Genomic DNA, 19,967 nt, shown 5'->3' with positions numbered 1-19,967 from the left:
CTCCACACAAAGGAAAAAGGAGGAGGAGGACAAAGAGAAGCAAAGGTGTGTATAAAACTGTTAAAGAAAATGTACATATGCACGAAAGCAACGCTTACTTGAATTTCAAAACCTGAAACGTGGCAAAAGCAAAGCTTTTGCTGATGAAAACAAGATCCCTTCAAATCAACAGATAGACTATTTTATGCCAAAAGTGTATGTTTTCCTGTGTTTTACAATATATTTGTGCAGGTTCTACCTGTTAAAACAAGGTCTTTTATAAATTTGTTTTCATTAAATTTGGATGCCTCAGTAGCATTTTCTCATTTTCTTCTAAGAAAATTATTAACAAATCAAAACAAAGTGAGTTTTACAAATCTGCTAACACTGTGGGCCAGACCCTCCTCTCATTTTCAGGTGTGCCACCACGTGGATAATAGCAGCTAACTATTTAAGAACCAACAAGTACGCAACATCAGCTTAACTCACAAGTTTATGTTAAATAACTGAGAACTACTTGGCTTTACATGGGTATATCTGAAATGGCATTGATCGAGTACAGCTACAGGAAGCTGGGGTAACAATTAGGGGAAAAGTGTTTAATTTAGAAATATGATAAATAATAAGTAACAATACACCACAAAGACCTTTTTCTTTGCAGAATCCAAGTGTCGTAACAGATGTACATGGTCTCATTTAAACAGCATCGTTCCTTTCTTTCCCCCATTTGTACAGGCCTAACGTACCCACACTGGACATGATATTCGGATTTTAAACACCCATACATTTCCCTACCGCAGAGTCTGCTCATTGTTGCCGAGTGTGAATAGCCTTTACTTATAATAATGCACTAAATACCTTCGCAAAAAGGCATTAAGATGTAACACAAACAGGCAGCTAATGAATTATCATAACTAATGTCATAATAACAAAGATTGTTGCAGTGATTATTTATGCACTTGCTGGCTAATCTGCTCTCAGATTTATTGCAGCCCAATATGCGCAAACAAACTAACTGTATTTATGAAAATACAAATAATATATTTTGTAGTCACACATGGAGTTAGAGGACTTGGGTTTTTCCTATGTGTACAGGTGTGCAGCTACTGAAAAAATTCTTTGTCAGCTAGAAGAATGATTTTACCAGTTATCCAAATTCATTAATTTCAGGATTTTTTTTAATTTTTTTTTTTTTTTAAAACTATTAACACCAGTTAATTTCAGTGTCTGTCAGTTGCTATTCTATATATTGTCAAGGAAAATTTCAATGTGCCCTACATTCCACTAAATTCCTGTCTCCTTAGGAGATGCACATGCCTGTTTTGCTTCTCTCTCAAGCTGCAAAGTAACAGACACCTGATTTCATGGAGTGCCTGCTCGTTCCACCTCCTCTTACTGACCACACATTCATTGTACTGCTTCAGAAAAAGAAAAACCACACTCATCGCTTCTACTGCCCTGCTGTGGATAATGCCTAACCCATAATAAAAATACTGCAGTTTGTATTGTTGTAGTACTGCAGAGTCTGCAGAGTCAAGATCCCCTATGCAAAATAACTGCTTTATTTTGTTAAAAGGGCCTAACTTTAAGTGGACCGTGGAATATTTATGGCTCTCAGTAGTCCTTTGAAAGAATTATCTTATGTTTTTATGCCAATCATGGGTCAGAGGTTCAAATCAGCACTTCTTTCTGTCACTCCTTATATGTTTTACTATAATTTACAGCTCAGCAAGAGGACTCATAAAACAAAAGTGTCTATTTTACTTCAGCAACTAATTCTAGCTAATCAAAGCTTTCCAGCAAAACAACCCAGCATGAAACTCTGCGTGGAAAATATGCAGAGAACAAAGCGTTTTGTCAAATAACACATCTCATGATGTAAACACATATGTCTCTTATAGGAAATTTTATCGCTTCCACATTATCGGCACACAAAAGGAGCATTCTTGTCGCAGACCTGGTGCGACTGTGGAGCCATCGTCATTGGAAACAAGAGCCTGATTAGGTTCCCACACAGATATGAATAGATTTTCTTTTTTTAGTGTAATGCTGCCTTTCTTATTTCTTAAACAGACCAGTAATTGTGGCTGTAAAAACAGTGAATTGTGTTTGGACGACATTTGTTTCTTCATATTTTTTTTAGCTACCCAGTGACACCAATTATCCCATATGGTTGTCCTCTTCTGGAAAGTCTGAGTTAATCCACAGCTGTGAAGATGAAGACGCACCCAGCAGGCTCTAAATCTGGTGGGTTTCTTGTCTGCTAATAAAGTCCACAGTCTGCTGGACAGATGTTAAGAGGATCTGTTAAATAACTCAGTGACAAAGACTCAGACTTCTGCTGGGGAAAATAATTAGCAGAACCATATCTATTCTTCACAGATTTGCATTTCTTGCCTAATCTTTAGGAGAAGCAAATTTTCATTACTTGATAGAGAAGAGTCCCAGAGCACGTATGATAGGTCCTGCTCAAATATTAATCAATTAAATGATCACATTGGCATTTGTTCTGAAGAAATGATAGATCTTTTTGTCCTTGACTTATTCCTGCATGCTGTGGTTCCCGCACTGTTTAGTTTTATTCATCATAGTATAGGCTTGTATCGGGAGAGCCTGAATGTGTATTGTCAGCTATAAAATATCTACTTAAATTTTTAATGTAATGGGAAATGTAAACTGAAGATTAAGTTACCATTTGGCTCATTTTTTGTTAAATGTTATTAACATTGCTTATTCTTAAATAAAGGAATTACAGATAACATGTTCTGGCCCCAAGGCGGATGCTGATGGTCTGGGGAGGGGAAAAAAAAAAAAAGGTGGAATGAGAAGATCTCTGCAGCAAGATACACATAAGTGAGAGACTGACTCACTTTCCCCTACCCCCACCTGTTTATCATCATGGCCTGAGAGCGTAGATGTCCAACGCCAAAGTCTCTCTGTTAGAGTCAAGTAAATATGGAGAAGCGCTACAGAGTGAAAATACATGCACCAGTGCAATAAAGAACTAACTTGCCTTGGGGTACATGTGCATTAAAGTGCTCTTAAGATCATTTCTGTTTTGTTCATGAACTGGATTTCTCACTCTTTTGACCTCATCCTGCTTTGACGTAATGAAGTAGAAATGGCCATCAAAACAGCTCCCTCTACTTTGCTGCTTAAATGCAGGTAACTCTCATTTAGGCATTGTTCCTGAGATTGTGCCCCTTAAAAATCAAATGGCTTTGATTTCACTGAATTATGACAATCAAGTACAATCTCTCAGCAACTGCCTGTTCACAACCTGTTCACTGTAAAGGTGTGGGCAAAGCCAAGAAAGAACGCTTAGAGCCCGGATTATCAATCACTGCAAGTAGCTAAGACAATGCAGATAATGTGGCACCTGGCAGTTGCCACTGTAATATTGTATTTGTTTCCCCTTAGGAAGTAAAATGTTGGTTTATTAGTTTTACAGCAGCTTGACAAGTTTCCAAGACATAATGTCACCCCATCACCCTATGAGGCTGCTGGGGATTTTTAATGAGACAGTATCAAAATTGTGAAAGTTTACTCTCTGTAAAAACTATGAATTCAAAACTGTATCCTAAATTTTTTTATACAATGAATGTCCAGACAGTACATTTCGTTTCTTATATCACCAGAGAATATATGTAACATTGGAGCTACTGAAATAAAATAACTGCTTAGCTCGTAAGTGTCAAAGTCTGTGATATTTAAATGAGATTTCCTATTTCTTTCAAGGTGACCTAGTCAAAAATTTAACCCTGTAAAGTGTATGTACTGGTTCTACATCCCCCAGAGAGAAAACTGTATTTCTCCCATGTCAGAAAAGAACAAAGGGCAGGCCAAAAGATGACCAGAGGGTACAAAGATAGTGAACATGGAGCCTTTGCTTTCTGGAGAGCAAACCTCTTGTGAAGCCACTGACTGGAGGGAGAGGCAAAAATCCTCACTGACTTGGCACTGTGTCTCACCTCATTTCACTTTTTTCTTTTTCTTTTTTCTTTTTCTTTTTTCTCTCTTTTCTCTTTTTTTTCTCCCTTTCCAACCAGACTGAGTGTTGGTCTGCTGAGAATACGATGCTAAGCCACTTTTCCTGTAGAGTTTTTAAACTGGGCCTCTGAGAAAGGGTTTGATACAATTCAATGACTGAAGTAATACCTTTGTCCATCTGAGCATTAAATGGCCCATTGAAATACAGCTTAGTTAGAAAGAATTTCAGTAAATGGTGCTTTCTAATTTTTTTTTTATTATTATTATTCCTCTCCCAACAGATTACTGCCTGCATCTGAAAATGCAGTTCAATCACTTTTGGTTGCCTCTCAGGTCAGGCCTTTAGCTAGTGTTAATTAAATATAACCCCTTTAGAATACTGGAGGTTAAATGACAGCAACAAACTGGTCGTCTTCAAAATATTACCTCATGCTCTCCAAAAAACTGTAATCTGTTTGTGAGGGTCCTCATTTAAACACATTGGTCTTAACAATGAAAATTTATTGGGGGAGTGCCAATCCATGCTAAATGCTATTTTGTTCAACAGCTAGTAATCGAAAACATTAAACACCTATTTCCATGCAATATACCATGTCTTTTGTGTTTAAATAATACACAATCATAAAGGAAAGTGCTGCAGCAGACAATTTAGGCTGTAGCAGCACATGCAGCACAATTTTCAACTTGATAAAGTGAAACTATAAAGAATCAATGCATGAGTCAGACAGCTTCCATACCTAATATTATTCCCTGCAGCTATTAGAAGTTTACATTTTTGTCTCTAGTAGGCATGAACATTAGTATACCTTGAATTTCATGTCTTCAGTCACATTTTGTTGTCTGTTCCATACAATTTGACCAGACCATGAAATTGGAAAGTAGCTGAAATTGCCTTTTTTCATCTTAATGATTTTAAATGAGAAAGGGAGGTTCTTCTGTAAGCTATTTGTTTACCGCTCCACAAAAAGTTTGCTAAAGTATTCATAACAATCTTACTATTAAATTAGTTGAAAGAAAGCTTTTTAATACTTGGTAATTAGTCTTGTCTTTCTGAACATAACTTTACTGTAAATACTCCTCCTTGACTAACCCTTTGTCCCAAGATTCCTTAGAAGAACGCAACCAAGCGATAATTCAGCATTATTGCTGCTTCAGTGCACTAATCGCTTAAAGAGCAGCAAGGACCCTATGTTCACTGCCACAAGGCTCCTACAGCCTCCTGGCCTAAGGCAGGCTTCCCAGCCCAGCGGCATCCAGATGTCAAGAGGAATATCCAGGTTCTGATGCAGCATGCCGCTCCATTCCAGTATGGCCTAAACATCTGTTTCATCTGCTGGCGTGCAACCTGCTGAATACACTGAGACTGCCGCACAACGTGGGGAATCGAACGAGGGTGGGAGTGAAATACTGCAGTTGCATAGCTCTGTGCTACAAATTGCTAAAAAAGCTCTATGAAGACAAAAAATTAACACAAAATGCTTAGAACCCCAAACTGGAGATTGATCAAATCTCTTAAATAAAGCTCTCCAGTCTAAAAATCTAGACAAATGGCAGGAAGAACAATGTGATAATTGACAAAATAATCCGCACCTTTCTACACAGTATATGCTTAGCACTTTTACTCCTCGTGGAGGAAGAGCCTATAACACCTTAGCTTCTCATCTTACTAATTTTACCCCAGTTTAATTCTTTGTGGCGTAAGAAAATGACAAAAGAAGAAAAAGCACAGAAGTGTGTAACAAATTCCTTGTTGTGTTTATAATAACTCCTCTTTACATAAAATACTTAAAAATGAGGTGAACTTAGGCATCTATTACATATTTATAATTTCCTATAGATAGTAACTCAGGAGTTCTAAAACAATAAGCATATTTTGTCTAAAAGATAGGAATACGTAAACACTGACATTTTATCTTGAGGCATGACAAAAACAGCAAGCAGTTTAGATGATCTAGATTAAGTTCTGACAAAGAATAAAAGAATGTTGACTGTTCTCATAGAATCACAGAATGTCAGGGATTGGAAGGGACCTCGAAAGATCATCCAGTCCAATCCCCCTGCTGGAGCAGGAACACCTAGATGAGGTTACACAGGAAGGCGTCCAGGTGGGTTTTGAATGTCTCCAGAGAAGGAGACTCCACAACCTCCCTGGGCAGCCTGTTCCACTGTCAGTTACCCTTACTGGGAAGAAGTTTCTCGTCAAATTTAAGTGGAACCTCTTGTGTTACAGTTTGAACCCATTACCCCTTGTCCTATCATTGGTTGTCACCGAGAAGAGCCTGGCTCCATCCTCGTGACACTCACCCTTTATATATCTGTAAACATTAATGAGGCTGCCCCTCAGTCTCCTCCAAGCTAAAGAGCCCCATCTCCCTCAGCCTTTCCTCATAAGGGAGATGCTCCACTCCCTTCATAACATTCGTTGCCCTGTGCTGGACTCTCTCCAGCAGTTCCCTGTCCTTCTGGAACTGAGGGGCCCAGAACTGGACACAATATTCCAGATGTGGTCTCACCAGGGCAGAGTAGAGGAGAAGGAGAACCTTCCCCTCTTCCCCTTTGGCTATCTATTGTCTTGGTTTGTTGTTTTTTGGGGTTTTTTTGTTTGTTGTTTGGTTGGTTGGTTTGGTTTGTTTGTTTGTTTGTTTTATATTGTTGTTTTTTTTTTTTTGCTATCAACAATAATGTTGCATGCTACCATGCACATTCTTTGAGTTGTTTATGAAAGCAAGATCAAAGTCCAATCTGAAAGTACATCTTTCTCTCACTGTATTTTTTTTTTCTCAAGAGGAGGACCTAATGAGCAGCATTTTAACCAGGCCTCTCCCAAAGCAGGAGCACCCACAGTGCAACCTCCTGGCTTAGTGTTTTCTCTGGCCAGCCTGGGGATGTCGCTCATGTCTGTGTGCTGGGAAACAGGAGCACGTAAGGCAGGAGGGACTAAATACTTGTGCATCTCATCTCTGCATGGGGTGAGCACCTGTACCCAGAAACCAGGAGATAGCCCTCACACCTTCCCTATAACACACCCTCTGAGAGCCTGAGCAAGTCACCATTTCCTTTGTGCTGCTCATGAAATGGATCCACTCTTACTGCATTACCACAGTGTCTGAATTGGTTGTCTGAATACAATCATGAAGTGTTTCTATTAAAGATAAAATGTGAGCATTAATAAAATCTGCTATTTTAATAACATATTGTAAATACAAAGAAAAAAAACCCTAGAACGCAACAATATGTAAAAACTTCATCAAATGTTTATAGTCATTTCCTCTGCAGGAAGATAGCAGAAGTGTCAATGAAATCTTTCTCTTAAGCAGAAATATTTGCATTCCTTCATTTAATGCTGTCAGATTACTGATACGCTTACCTTTTGATCACAGTTCTTCTGTTATTTACCATGTGCAAGAAAGAACACAATCAACTTATCTTTGTGATTCTCCCAGATTATATGTTGTACTATACAGCTTGGAAATTGGTAAAAAATCTTTAACTTTTTTTTCACTATTCTACAAAATAACTGTGACACACTCCGCTTAAAACTATTATGTATTCAATACAGAAATAAACAGATAAATAAAATACAAGTTCATTCAAACATAAATACTTTCGTTAGGAAGCCAGTCACAGCAAAGGACAACTGCATTTGTTTGAAAAAGTAATTGTTAGTTTCCAGTGGATAATGTTATTTGACAAAAAATACAAAATGTTGAAGATAAATCTTTATCTTATTTCCCTATGTTTGTTTCTATTAGAATTTTCTTTTGGAATTTTATAGCATGAATTCTACCCCTTCAAAATTGTGGATAGCACTAAAGTTAACAGAGTAACAGGCTCTCCTAGAAAAGCAAGCAGGGAGCAGGAAGCATGGCTCCAAAGATACCTGCAAACAAAGGCTCTAGTATTTTAAACCTTTATCCTGTATCCAAAGAAAGCAAATAAGCAGCACTCATTTAAAAAAAATATATATAACCAGAACTATCAGAAAAATATGAAAATATAACCAGATGGTTGCATTGGAGTGCAGTTTTTTCATTCACTTTATGCTATCATTATATTACCTTCTCTGGTAACACTGTAAATCAAATTATTCAGAGAAAGAATTTAAAATGTTTTCTGGCATTCCTTTAGAAGGTCTTCCAAAAATCGGGTTTTTATTCTTTACTGCTAATATAAAGTACCTTTAACAACAAATGTGAGATATCTGTAAGAAGAGTAGTTAACTGACAAATTCAGGCAGTTTTACACACTTTATCTGTAGAAATATGTTCTGGACTACAGCTAGTGTAAAAAAGAAGGAGCTGTTTAAAGAGAACTCCTGTGATAAGCAAAATAAAATTATATGATTAAAAAGCAATTAATTACAGTAAGTTTGCTGAACGGATGATAGCTATCAAAGCTTATCCAATTTTGCATTTCAGAATTTCATATATTTATTTTTTTAAATGTTAACACATAGCTGGGCTTTGTGAGAGAAGTCAGGAGTTTCATTCAGGCTCATGTCAGCAAGATTACAAGCTATTATGAGTAACTGCTTGTTGAGCTGTGTGAAATGATTTGGTGAATGAGTTTCCTAGTAAGCACACGTCCATGTCACTGGTACGATTGCCAGTATTGTAGACAATCTTAGTTGAAGGGGTCAAAAAAAAAATTATTCTTCTAATCCCACAGGGGATTAAATAAATTCAGGACAGAAGATGGTTGCGCAATTGCTGTTTCTAGTGTAGACCATCTAGGTTTGTCAACCTAGAAAAACAGCCAGAAAAACAGAAGCATAAGTAAAAGAAAAAGAAATCAGGACATGGAAAAAATAAGTGGTAACAAATCTTCTCTAGAAATATTTCTGCATGTCTGGCATAGGTTGGTGGATTCATTCACTACCTGACTACCCAGATGGAGAAATTGTCAAATGTAACAACTGCAGTATTTCCCTGTGTAGAACTGTACAGACACAGAACAAGAAAATTGAAAACTCACCTACCACTGCTAATCACATTGAGGCAAAAGCACTACAATTAAATTTCTACAGGCTCCCATGACAGAATAATGAGACACTATCCCAATAATAAATGTGTGCAAGTCCAGAGAAAGGAAGAGTCCTATTTAAACTACATCTCTCAATTCCCACCTCTGAATCCCCACCTTGTGAGAAGAGGCCGAGGCAGTTCTACATTTAAGAGCTAAATTTTTGAAAGTGCTGCTTGGGGTTTCAAGCTGTAATGTTTTCCTACTTTTATAAGAGACACAGACAGTTCACATGGTAGCTCGCAGCCATTCTATTATTTTCAGGAGCGAAAATGGATGAAAGACAGTGATATAATAAATATATACTGGCTCTACTGATCAGGAGAAGCTTTATCAGTCAGCTGGGGCACATCTGGGAAAAAAAGTCACTCAGGTGCATCTCTAGCATCCCATTCAATTAACATACCATTAAAAATGGTTTGTCCCTGTTCAGCCTGCTGTGTTACCTGATAAGTCAACATATTTAAAACGTATATTTAAATGCAGAAAACAGTGAAATGTTTTCTTTGTGAAGCAGAAAAGAAGCTCAGTTTACAGGTATTTTAAAGCATTAGAAATAATTGTGCTTTACAGGCTGCCTAGCAGATCTCTCACACTAATCTTTTACTGTATATTTAGAACTTTCATGCACCTTCAAGGAAAATTAAATAATTTCCTTAAAGGAAGTGCACACAAAATTATGCAAAACATATTCAAATGGGCTTATAAAAATTACATCTAAAAAAAAAAAATCACATTTTCACCTCAAAACCAGGTAACTAGGAACTTACTATTACAAATTCATTATAAGCTGAATGCATTTTACACAAGTAGATGTGAATTTGACATAAGCCTGCCATGTTTTCTGAGCTGCAGTGAGTGTGATGATATTTCAGCAACAGTGCTGGGACCAGATTAAAATGGTTATGGGGCCTCATTTAGCCCTCCCCTAGGTGTTGAAGATTGCGGCCTACACCAGATGAATTACGATGGATAGTTCAGAGATGTGTTATTTAATAAATCTGTAGACTAGTTAAGTCTGGTGACTTGTTCTCTTTCTATTGTGTAGGACAAATCACAGAATGGTTGGGGCTGGAAGGGACCTCTGGAGATCATCTAGTCCAACCCACCTGCTAAGGCAGGTTCACCTAGAGTAGACTGCACAGGAATGTGTTCAGGCAAGTCTGGAATGTCTCCAGAGAAGGAGACTCCACAACCTCTCTGGGCAGCCTGTTCCAGGGCTCTGGCTCCCTCACTGTGAAGAAATTTCTCCTCATGTTTATGTGGAACCTCCTGTGCTTCAGTCTGTGCCCATTGCCCCTCATCCGATCATTGCGCACCACTGAAAAACAAATGATGCGACTTTTTTGAAAGGAGTTTACTGCTTTTATTTCTTCACTTCCAAAAATGCCAGTGGACATGACAACACATTCTCACTATTCCTGCGTCTTAAATACTTCTTAATCTCTTTTTATGCTTAGCTATTTGCTGCAATTCATGCACAACACCAAAATATGTTCTCTGTTGGGTTGACTTCACTAGATTTTGTGAATGATTCCTTTTAAGTCTTGAATAATCGCTTAATACTGACACTTAAGCATGATGTCTTTTTCTTCCCACATTCCTTAAGATGCTGCTCCCTCTAGCCTCTTTTTTTCAGGATGTTACACAAGCCTTCCGTTGTGCCCCATAGCAATTTGCAGCCTTCCTGCTAAGTCTTAAGAATAGATAGATGATTCCAATACTTTCTATGAGTTAGGACACTTTTCTCGTTTCTCAATCATACGGATTCTAAAAGCCTCACAGACAAAAGCATAGAATCATAGAATGTCCTGAGTTGGAAGGGACCCACAAGGATCATCGAGTCCAAATCTTGTCCCTGCATATGACAACCCCACAGTTCACATCATGTGTCTAAGGGCGTTGTCCAGACTCTTCTTGAACACAGTCAGGCTTGGGGCTGTGACACCTTCCTGGGGAGCCTGTTCCAGGGCTACACCACCCTAATGTCCAACCTAAACCTCCCCTGGCACACCTTCCTGCCATTCCCTCAGGTTCTATCATTGGTCACCACAGATAAGAGATCAGCACCTACCCCTCCTCTTCCCCCAGTGAGGAAGCTGTAGACTGTGATGAGGTCTCCCCTCACCCTCCTCTTCTCCAGGCTGAACAAACCAAGTGACTTTAGCCACTCTTCATACGGCTTCCCCTCTAAACCCTTGATCAACTTCATGTCCCTCTTATGGACACTCCCCAGTAGCTTTATATCCTTTTTATCCTGTGGCGTTCAGAACTGCACACAGTGCTCCAGGTGAGGCCGCACCAGTGCAGAGCAGAGCAGGACAATCACCTCCCTGCCCAGCTGGCAATGCTGTGCTTGGTGCACCCAGGACACAGTTGCCCTCTTGGCTTCCAGGACACACTGTTGGCTCATGTTCCACTTGCTGTCGACCAGAACCACCAGGTCTCTCTCCATATTCCATCAAGTTCTGAGTCTAAGTCATTTATGAAGATGTTGAAAAGTGCTGGCCCTAAGATGGATCTCTGTGGAACCCCACTAGTGACTGGTTGTCAGGCTGACATAACCCCATTTACTAGAGCCCTTTGAGCCGACCTGTCAGCCAATTGCTCACCCACTGCATTGTGTGTTTATCCAGCTGTATGCTGGTCATCTTGTCCAGGAGGATACTGTGAGATATACACATATCTTAGATAAGCCAGTGTTGGAGGTAATACCACTCCTATTTTGTCATCTAAAAAGACTCAACTCAGTAATAGCAATATGAATTCTATCTTATCTTCTATGAACTTCCCTTTCATCTTGAATTGGGTCAGTGAGAGGGAATACTCTCTTATAATCAAAGACCCTCTACACAAAGGCAGGTGAGGTTATCTTTCCAGTCCATGCATCTTTAACAGAGTTCTTCTGCTTCCTATGAGCACGCATGTGTATCTGCATGTGTCTACACCTAGAAGCTCTCATCTAACCATCCTTATTTTTAGAACTTTTAATTCAGATGAAAGGTGAGTCATTAAGTTTTCTTTTTCTATAGCAATTGATCAGGAAGCAATGATGGTACAGAAGTGTATTATTTTCTTTTATGTATAGACCTGACTTAAAAGGCATTTAAGTCTTTTATCTGATTGTTGCCATGTTCCTAAACATCCAAACATTTTAATACCTTCACAGGAAAATATCCTTCATGATTGCAATTTGTAGCCAAACTAAGCAGGTTGCTCCATGGTTAACAGAAGTATAATAAAATTCCAGAAACATATTCACTTGCAGCTAATTCCTGTAAGGCATACACCATACAAATTTCTAGAAAGCTTAAAGGATTCCAACTGCCAGAGTCTGCCTCACAGTCAGCTTATTCGCCAAAGGGATGCCACAGTTTTAAAAGAGCTTTAAAAAAACGTGCTCGTCCCCTGATGGCACTGCAGTACTGGTGCCTCTGGTGCTTTGTCAGTAAATGCAGCAGTAACTTATTTGCTTCTTACTGGCTTCTGACTGAATATATACCCCAGGGAGGGCGGTTTGCAAAGTACAATTACTTTAAAATAGAGCCTGGGCTTTCAGCGAGGGGCAGGCAGTTGTTAAGGTAGTGAAAACGTGTTGTTGATGCTGGGGGCTCAGCCCCCTCCAGTCACTTGGGCTCAAGCTTCTGCCTTGATACAGACTGAAGAGACATGGGAAACCTCCTGCAATCCAGGCTATAAGGCTGATATCCTTTTAAACATACAACTTTCCTGATACATGAGTTTATGTCTGTGCCATTTATGATCTCAGTGATAATTCTCCCTGGAACAGAGCATAGGGGCTTGGGAGGCAGCTGTCCTGCTTGGTAAGATCTAAAGGTGCAAAAGATGGGAATCGTGCCAGGAGCCTGATCTCTAGCTGCCAGACTGAAAAGTCTTTCCTCATGGGAGAGGAGAGCAGGTACAGGACGGGAGCACTTCCCAAGGAGGAGGAGGGGTTGGTCATCTGAAAGGGACAGAAACAGAGCTCTGCCAGACTGGGTGACAGTCCAGTGGCTAGTGTCCTTGTAAAGGACGGAAACACAAGCCCAGGACGGGACTCAGGCTTGCTACAGCCAAGACAAGTACTAGAACTGCTACAGACTATAGAAACAGTCTCTTTCTTTACCGTTCCTATAAATTTTTTAAATAAAGTGACACTGTTTCATTAAGCAAGAATGAGAGTAACAAAGACCTGCTGTTTAAAGCAGCCATTGGAGATGCAGGGCATTAAATGGGTGAGAAAAGGGTCTTGTAGCTGCAATGCTGCTGTACCAGACTGATTACTCCAGCTAATGGGTTTGCTTGTCTGCCTGTCCACTGTTACTAACTTGAAGAGAACTACAGGGAGACACCCTCTCCTTTTGACCAGGGATGACATTACTGGGACACTTAGGAAAATCCTCCTGGCAAAAATTTATCAGAACTCATAGTTTACTGCAAAAAGTCTCAATTTTGATGAGGTGTCTTTTTCTGATGAAAACCACTTTGTCAGATAATTCAGGGCTGAAGTTGAGAAGGAGTAGGAGAAGATGGAGTACTAAGAAATTCTGCAAAGAAAGGAGGTCATATGGTAAAATACTGACTCAATGACATCATTTTCATTGATACTGCCCCTGATATAATTCAACTTGATAACACAGATATTACACACAGAGACATAAACATTCAAGTGGGCAAAGGCACAAGTATAATTATTTCATTGATTTTAATTAAATTTTCCTAAGTATTGCAAGGTTGGCATATTTTTAATTTTATTTTTATTAAAGGGCTTGCTTGGTCTCTCAGAGCCCTAATAAAATCTTCTTTCAACCTCTTTCCTTCCTCTGCTACAACCTACATTTCTACACAAGAAAAGGACCCAAATATTTAATTTACTGCTTCCACATACTGAAATTTGCACACACCATTCCCTTAATTCAGGCCACTATTCACTGTATCATTATAAGAAACATTCTGTTAAAATATGCCCACCTAGAGCTCAGTAGTCTTTAAATGCTAGATAAAATCATTCTATAAGGCTAATGAAGACAGAAACTCTGCCTGTAACAATATTAAGTTTGTTTTCTCTAGTGATTCGAAGAAGTGAGCAATCTGTCAGTAGTACATTGAGGGAAATTACTTGTCGTGTAGGAATTCCTGCTGACAGTCATTCACTCACAGTGCTGACCCAAACATCTACCTGCTGACAAACAAATTGCAGTGTCTAACTTTGAAAAGATAACTAGCTGGTTTTAATTTTGATTGGTCTCACCAAATCTCTTTCAAATTTACCCAATTCCCATTCTTCATTGTGTTAAAAAGAAAAAAAAAAACAAAACAACACCATGGTTTTTGCATTTGAAAAAATTATTATTGCCTACATCCAAAATTATTATTGCCTACATGTGAGAGTGTTCTGTCAGATAAAACTGTTAAACTGTGTCTAACCAACATTAAGACTGGCAGCCCTGCCAGTGACTGACTGGGTGAGTGAACACATTACTGAGACAGCATTGTAGAAATTAATTTTCTTCAATAAAGTGATTTTTAAGGCTCATATATTTCACAATCTAAACATATGTCACTGTTTCATAAACAAAATAAATGGATTAAAATAATACATTACCAATATGCTGACACATGGAGATATTTTAATTAGAAATACTTAGGCTGTGTGATATTTAACTGCTATATTTGTTGAAGAGGAGCATGCATCATTTAATAAGGCATAAGGCAGGTACATCACTCTGCATGATGTGGTACCAGAGTGGGACAAAATCACCTCCACTGTGAGCTATCACTATCAGATCACATTAGCCTGACTAAAAAATTGCTTTAAGATAACAACATATAGAGGAACTCCTTAAGAGCAGCAAGTTTTTCTTTGAAATAATAAGTCACCAAGATTCTAGTTCCTGAGAATATTTCTTCATAAAAGGCCACATTTAACATCTTAGCTATTTAAAGGCCATATTTACATGACTGTCGCATTACATTGGCCTCTTTCCTACACATTCTTCTTGACTTACTTTAAGGACCAGCACTAAAATAGCTGAGGAAAGCAAATGTCAACTATGGCCTGAAATTTATATGTGTGAGAGAATTGGAATAAGTAGAAATGTAATATATTGTTTACTGTACCGAGTGCCCTCTGTACTCTAAAGGTCAAAAGCATTGTAACCTTAGAGTTACAGTTTCTGATTGTTCCCAGGGTTAAATACATTATCAAAATTAATGGTTCAAACCCCTCAACCTTCAGATATATGAGTATTCATGCCTCCATCTGCTGAACTGTTCAACTAAAAATAGCATTCTTTGGCCTTCCCTCTACTAATATTGTGCCCCTGAGGCAGACTATGCAATGCTTCAGCAGCGCACTGGATCCGCACCCAGCGGTACAAAAAAAAGGTCACTTATTTTGTCTGCAGTTAGAAGAGGGTATGGAGGAATAGGATGAGATGGGAGTGGAGAAAAGAGACAAATACATATTTAGTTAAAATTTAAATTTTTTGTAATGGAATATGAAAACTTCAGGCTTCAAGAACACAGCTGCAATTATGGTTAAGTCTTGCCAAGGTTCATTAGTGTTATAAACGATAAATTTTGAAGGAGAAATTAGACAAATAGTTTGGGGAAAGAGTTACAAATGAAAGCTTCTTTGTTTTGCTTTTTGTTCCTAGAGCTCCCTTTGTTTGGGAATAACTCCAGCTAGCATCACTGTAGTGCTTCCATTTCTATCAACAGTTTATCAGTTGAGGTTGAGAGAGTTGCAACATTTCCTTATTTACCGCATAGACTGCTTTGTAGAAATAGCTAAGAACACAGGCAGATTTCTTTAAACAGTAAAGAGCATATAGTAACATTCCTTGTTTGAAATTAAGGACACATGGGTGCCATCTCTGCCACAACTGGGAGTTGCCAGTAACTAGGTTACTGCTATCAGAAACATGAGAGCTTGGAAAACACATTTCATTATCAAGTTCACTGATTTAGCAAGACTACTAGGCACACTTATCTAGAATCTGTTCATATCAGTGTAATCATTTGACAACTAGGGAAAAAAAAGTGGGAAAACGGGAAAAGGGAAAAACTCCAGAGAAGGTAGAGAGGAGCAACACGCTTTTGTTACACACATGCATCAGAACTGGTTCACACACCACTATGCATAACTGCTACAGGTGCATTTGGTAATATATCTGTAAACTATTTAGCAGAAGGTTGATTTGACGGGATTCACTCACAGTTGTTTGAAGCTGGAGGGGTGAAAAGAAATAGCTCGGTCTCCCTTCTTAGACCATACCTAGAGAACTGTCCCCTCATCAGCAAGACCCTCCCTCACACTGAAGGTCCTAACAAGGCTTGATACTAACACACATATTATTTAAATCTTGGCTGAGTTGTTGAGGAAACTGGTGAGATGGGGCTGAGCTGTTAACGGGAAGTGTGAAACACAGGTTTTTAAGTCTTTTTTTGTCAACAACATCGTCAATGCTACCCTCATGAGATCAGTATAGAGAAAAAAGAAGCTATATGATGTCAAACCAAAGCAGAGAAAGCCACCACTTCAGGAACATGGACTGTCATAAACACGTGGCAATTACTACTTTCTTTCAGGATACTCAAAACTACAAATGAATATTGATGGTATTTTAATAGTAACTGATCAATGTATGCAAACTGTTAAGACTAGATGGGTGAAACAGTTCTGTTGCTGAAGAAGAACTTAACTTTTTTATTATTTTTTTTTTTTAGTTCAAGGTGCATGAGAGTGAAACTAGTTGCATGAGAAATTCCTAGATACAATTTCAATGAAGTTTTTTAACTCGCAGAGATACATAACCCACTGGTGAACACAGACATTCAATTCAGAGAAAATACATTTTGATACTAATGTGCTAAGTAGCTTGAATAAGATGGGTAAATCATTAATTACAAATTGCCCACTGAAGAAACATCATCTGTGGAACAGTTGCTATCATTACACGATCTGAGAGTAAATTGTTTTCAGTGTTATTAGATTCAGAGCTTCCATAGAATTTGTCCTAACACACAGAAACATGAGAACACCAAACTGCTTCTAGCTCCTACCAAAAAACATAAGTGAAAAAGGCAGAGAGATTATAAACTTGAAAGCTGACAGAATATCCACTGCAGCTGGGAATGGATTATGGAATATGATTTTGGAACTAATAACAATGCCCTGGTAAAGCTGAAATGCTAGAGCTCCTGCAAAGCTTTTTTAATTGAAATAGCTTTCCCTCCCCAAGTTCTCCAAACAGAGACATCTTACACACACGCTCACATGTAGAAACAAAACCAAACCTGCAAATCAATTAGTTATTTCTCTCACTGGCTGAAAGGAACAGAGAATAGTTTTGTGATCAGTATTTTTAAGCACTTGGGAAATACTCAGATACCATGGTCACAGCATTCATGTAAATAAATAAGTGGGTGGGGTGCATGGAAGAAAGGAAGCAAAACAGAGAAAGAAGGGGGCAGGGAACCAAAGTAGAAAAATGAGCTGAAATGCTACACCCCTAACAGTCTTCATGACACATCAGGTATAGCAACAAAGTCCCTCTAACAAACACACCCAAATAAGTGTTCATTTAGGGAACACTTAGGAAATTGACACAAAGAAAATATTAATAGTATGAGTTAATATAATTTAGTTCAGCCAGTTTGACAATCAGATGAGCAGATAGCAACTGAAGGTTAAGTATTCTATTACTTAAGCTCTTATGACTATGAAACACTAAAGGTATTGAAATCCCATAAAGGTGAAATTTAAATAAAATACAAAGGAGGGGAACAAACAAAAATAACTGTTTTTCAGTAAATATATCTCAAGGGAAATTCTGGACTCTCAAACACTCAAATGTTTCTGAATTTATTAGCACTATTTTCTTTGCTGGTTGTTTTCTTTTCTTTCTAATTGCGCTCATCATGTTTAACAGCTCAGTCCATCATTTCTGCAAATTAATGAAATTGCACTATTAGTGTAGGTTCCGACCAAGGCTGATGCGCAAATAGATCTTTGGGTCAAGCTACAAATGGATCTTAGAAAAGAACTGGGAATGTCTGCGGTTTAGATCCTGTTTCTTTTGCGGTTGAACAGTTTTTATGCTTTTCTTCCTACAGTTTGTGCAGACCCACTAGTTGTTGTATTGCATATCAAAAGTGGCAAAAATAGTCTCTAAATTCACAAAGGTGATTTCTAAAGTATTTTTTCAACTAACGCTAATGAGACTTTTGCTTCAGTAAGTATTCAAATACAGATTTTTCAAAGGATACCTGCTATTTTTCCTTTTGAAAAAGTTCCCTTTGTTCTGAAGCCAGTCCAAGGTACAGTCTTAACATAACGCTATCATGACCCAAAAGTATTTTTTGGAGATCTTTCCCTGCAGTTTTAGGGTGCTTTCTTTTCAAGTTTTGATGGCAGGTTAGGTGAGACGTAAGCTCAAGGAGTCTTTTTTTTCCAGTTCTGAACCATCAGTGAACAGTTCTGGTCTCACTCTGCCTTATCCTTGGCAAGAAGAATCTCAGCATTGGGTAAAGACAAGAGCATTTTTAATTTGCTTCAGTCCATCTGGAAAATTATATAATTGCAGGAAGGTAAGCAAAGTAGATATCTGGATATTAGCATGGCAGTTCTTCGCTACTCGAGGCACAATTTATTCCTACATTGCATCGGAACCCAACTCTAACCTAACTCAAACAGGGGTTTCAAAGGTTTACTTGCAAATACTTACATGCATCTTTAATGGCCTTTCCTCTCATGTTCACTGTCACTTCCTTTCCACACATTTTATAACTCAGAAAGCTTTTGACTGTTTCTTCATTATTTATTACATTGTTGTGTCTTTTCTTGTGAAATTAAAAACTTCTTGCCACAAAAAGCTAGCTAATAATATGCCACGTAAATCTTTCTTTCACAACATTTCACTCTATAGATGCCAAGAATAAATAAATGACCAAACCAAGGCTCCTGACCATGCTTGGCACCTGACCAGCTTAATGCACGGAAAGGTTGAGATTACCTAAATACAGCAGCTATAAGAGTTTTCAATTTATTGTATTGTCAGCACAACACTGTCTGACAAAAAGAAAAAAAGAATCCCCAATAACACGCACAATAACACGCATTTGTTTTGATACACACACTGCTCCAATTATAGGTAGTGCATTGCAGCTACAGGAGAAAGACTAAATGAAAATAAAGTACAAAAAGATCTTTGAACTTATCTCCCAAGAAACTGGTCATGTAATGAAAAAAATACCATTAACTCAGCTGACAGAAAGCACACAGAACAATGTCTTTCACTTACAGTGCCAAGGGTGGATGCACATTGCTATATTCGCAGTACTGTAAGTACATAAGGTGTTAATCTTCCTGAGCTGCGCTCAAAAATTATTTAACATTCAGGCTATTATTTAGCATACAGCTGGTTAGCAGTTTTCCCCTAAAATGTTGGCTTCAATCCCACATTTTTTTGTTTTGGCACATACCTGGAGCTGTAAAGGGCTGAGTCCAGAAGCAGCAGCAGCTGCCATTGTTGATGGAATGAACTGCACAGGGTAGTTATCACCTGTCGGGAGAACAATGCGTGCAGGTTCAGACAATGAGCAGAGAATAGCAGCAGACAAGTGCAAACACGGACCTCGGATTGCCTGTGCTCCACAGCACTCCTCTAAGCCCAAACATCTGCAAAAACAAAAGGCTTCGCTGGGCACGGACTTGCCATGCTCCCTTGGAACTTTTTTGTTAGCAGATAGCTGGTAGGCAAACTGGCAAAACAGATACGTGATACTCACAATTTTCATTTGCAAAAGTAAATGTTCAAATCAAGTTTGTAAGCTGGGGCACAAAATGGGCCTTAAGTCCACAGATGCATTGACAAGATAGCCCAGGATATCTCAGTGTTTCCCCATGGAAAAAAAATGCTGTCACTACATTTCTTAAAACAAGAGAAATTTGTTATAACCTAAGAAATTTC

The 19,967-nt window shown here is 38.4% G+C and overlaps 1 protein-coding gene across 10 annotated transcripts in view; it reads right to left on the bottom strand.

Moving 5' to 3' along the window:
- Positions 1-19,967, bottom strand: part of SOX6 (SRY-box transcription factor 6) — a 375,115-nt gene that overhangs the window by 72,209 nt on the left and 282,939 nt on the right. For all 10 annotated transcript variants that reach the window (XM_080344873.1, XM_080344876.1, XM_080344872.1 and 7 more), the window contains one exon: positions 19,480-19,559. In XM_080344873.1, coding sequence (XP_080200999.1) covers positions 19,480-19,559 — 80 coding nt within the window. The remainder of the gene's footprint in view (positions 1-19,479; positions 19,560-19,967) is intronic.

This window comes from Nesoenas mayeri, assembly GCF_963082525.1.
Source record: "Nesoenas mayeri genome assembly, chromosome: 5".
NCBI classification, from domain to species: Eukaryota; Metazoa; Chordata; class Aves; order Columbiformes; family Columbidae; genus Nesoenas; species Nesoenas mayeri.
The sequence above is the reverse complement of the archived record's forward strand: the minus strand, read 5'-3'. Positions and strand labels throughout refer to the sequence as shown.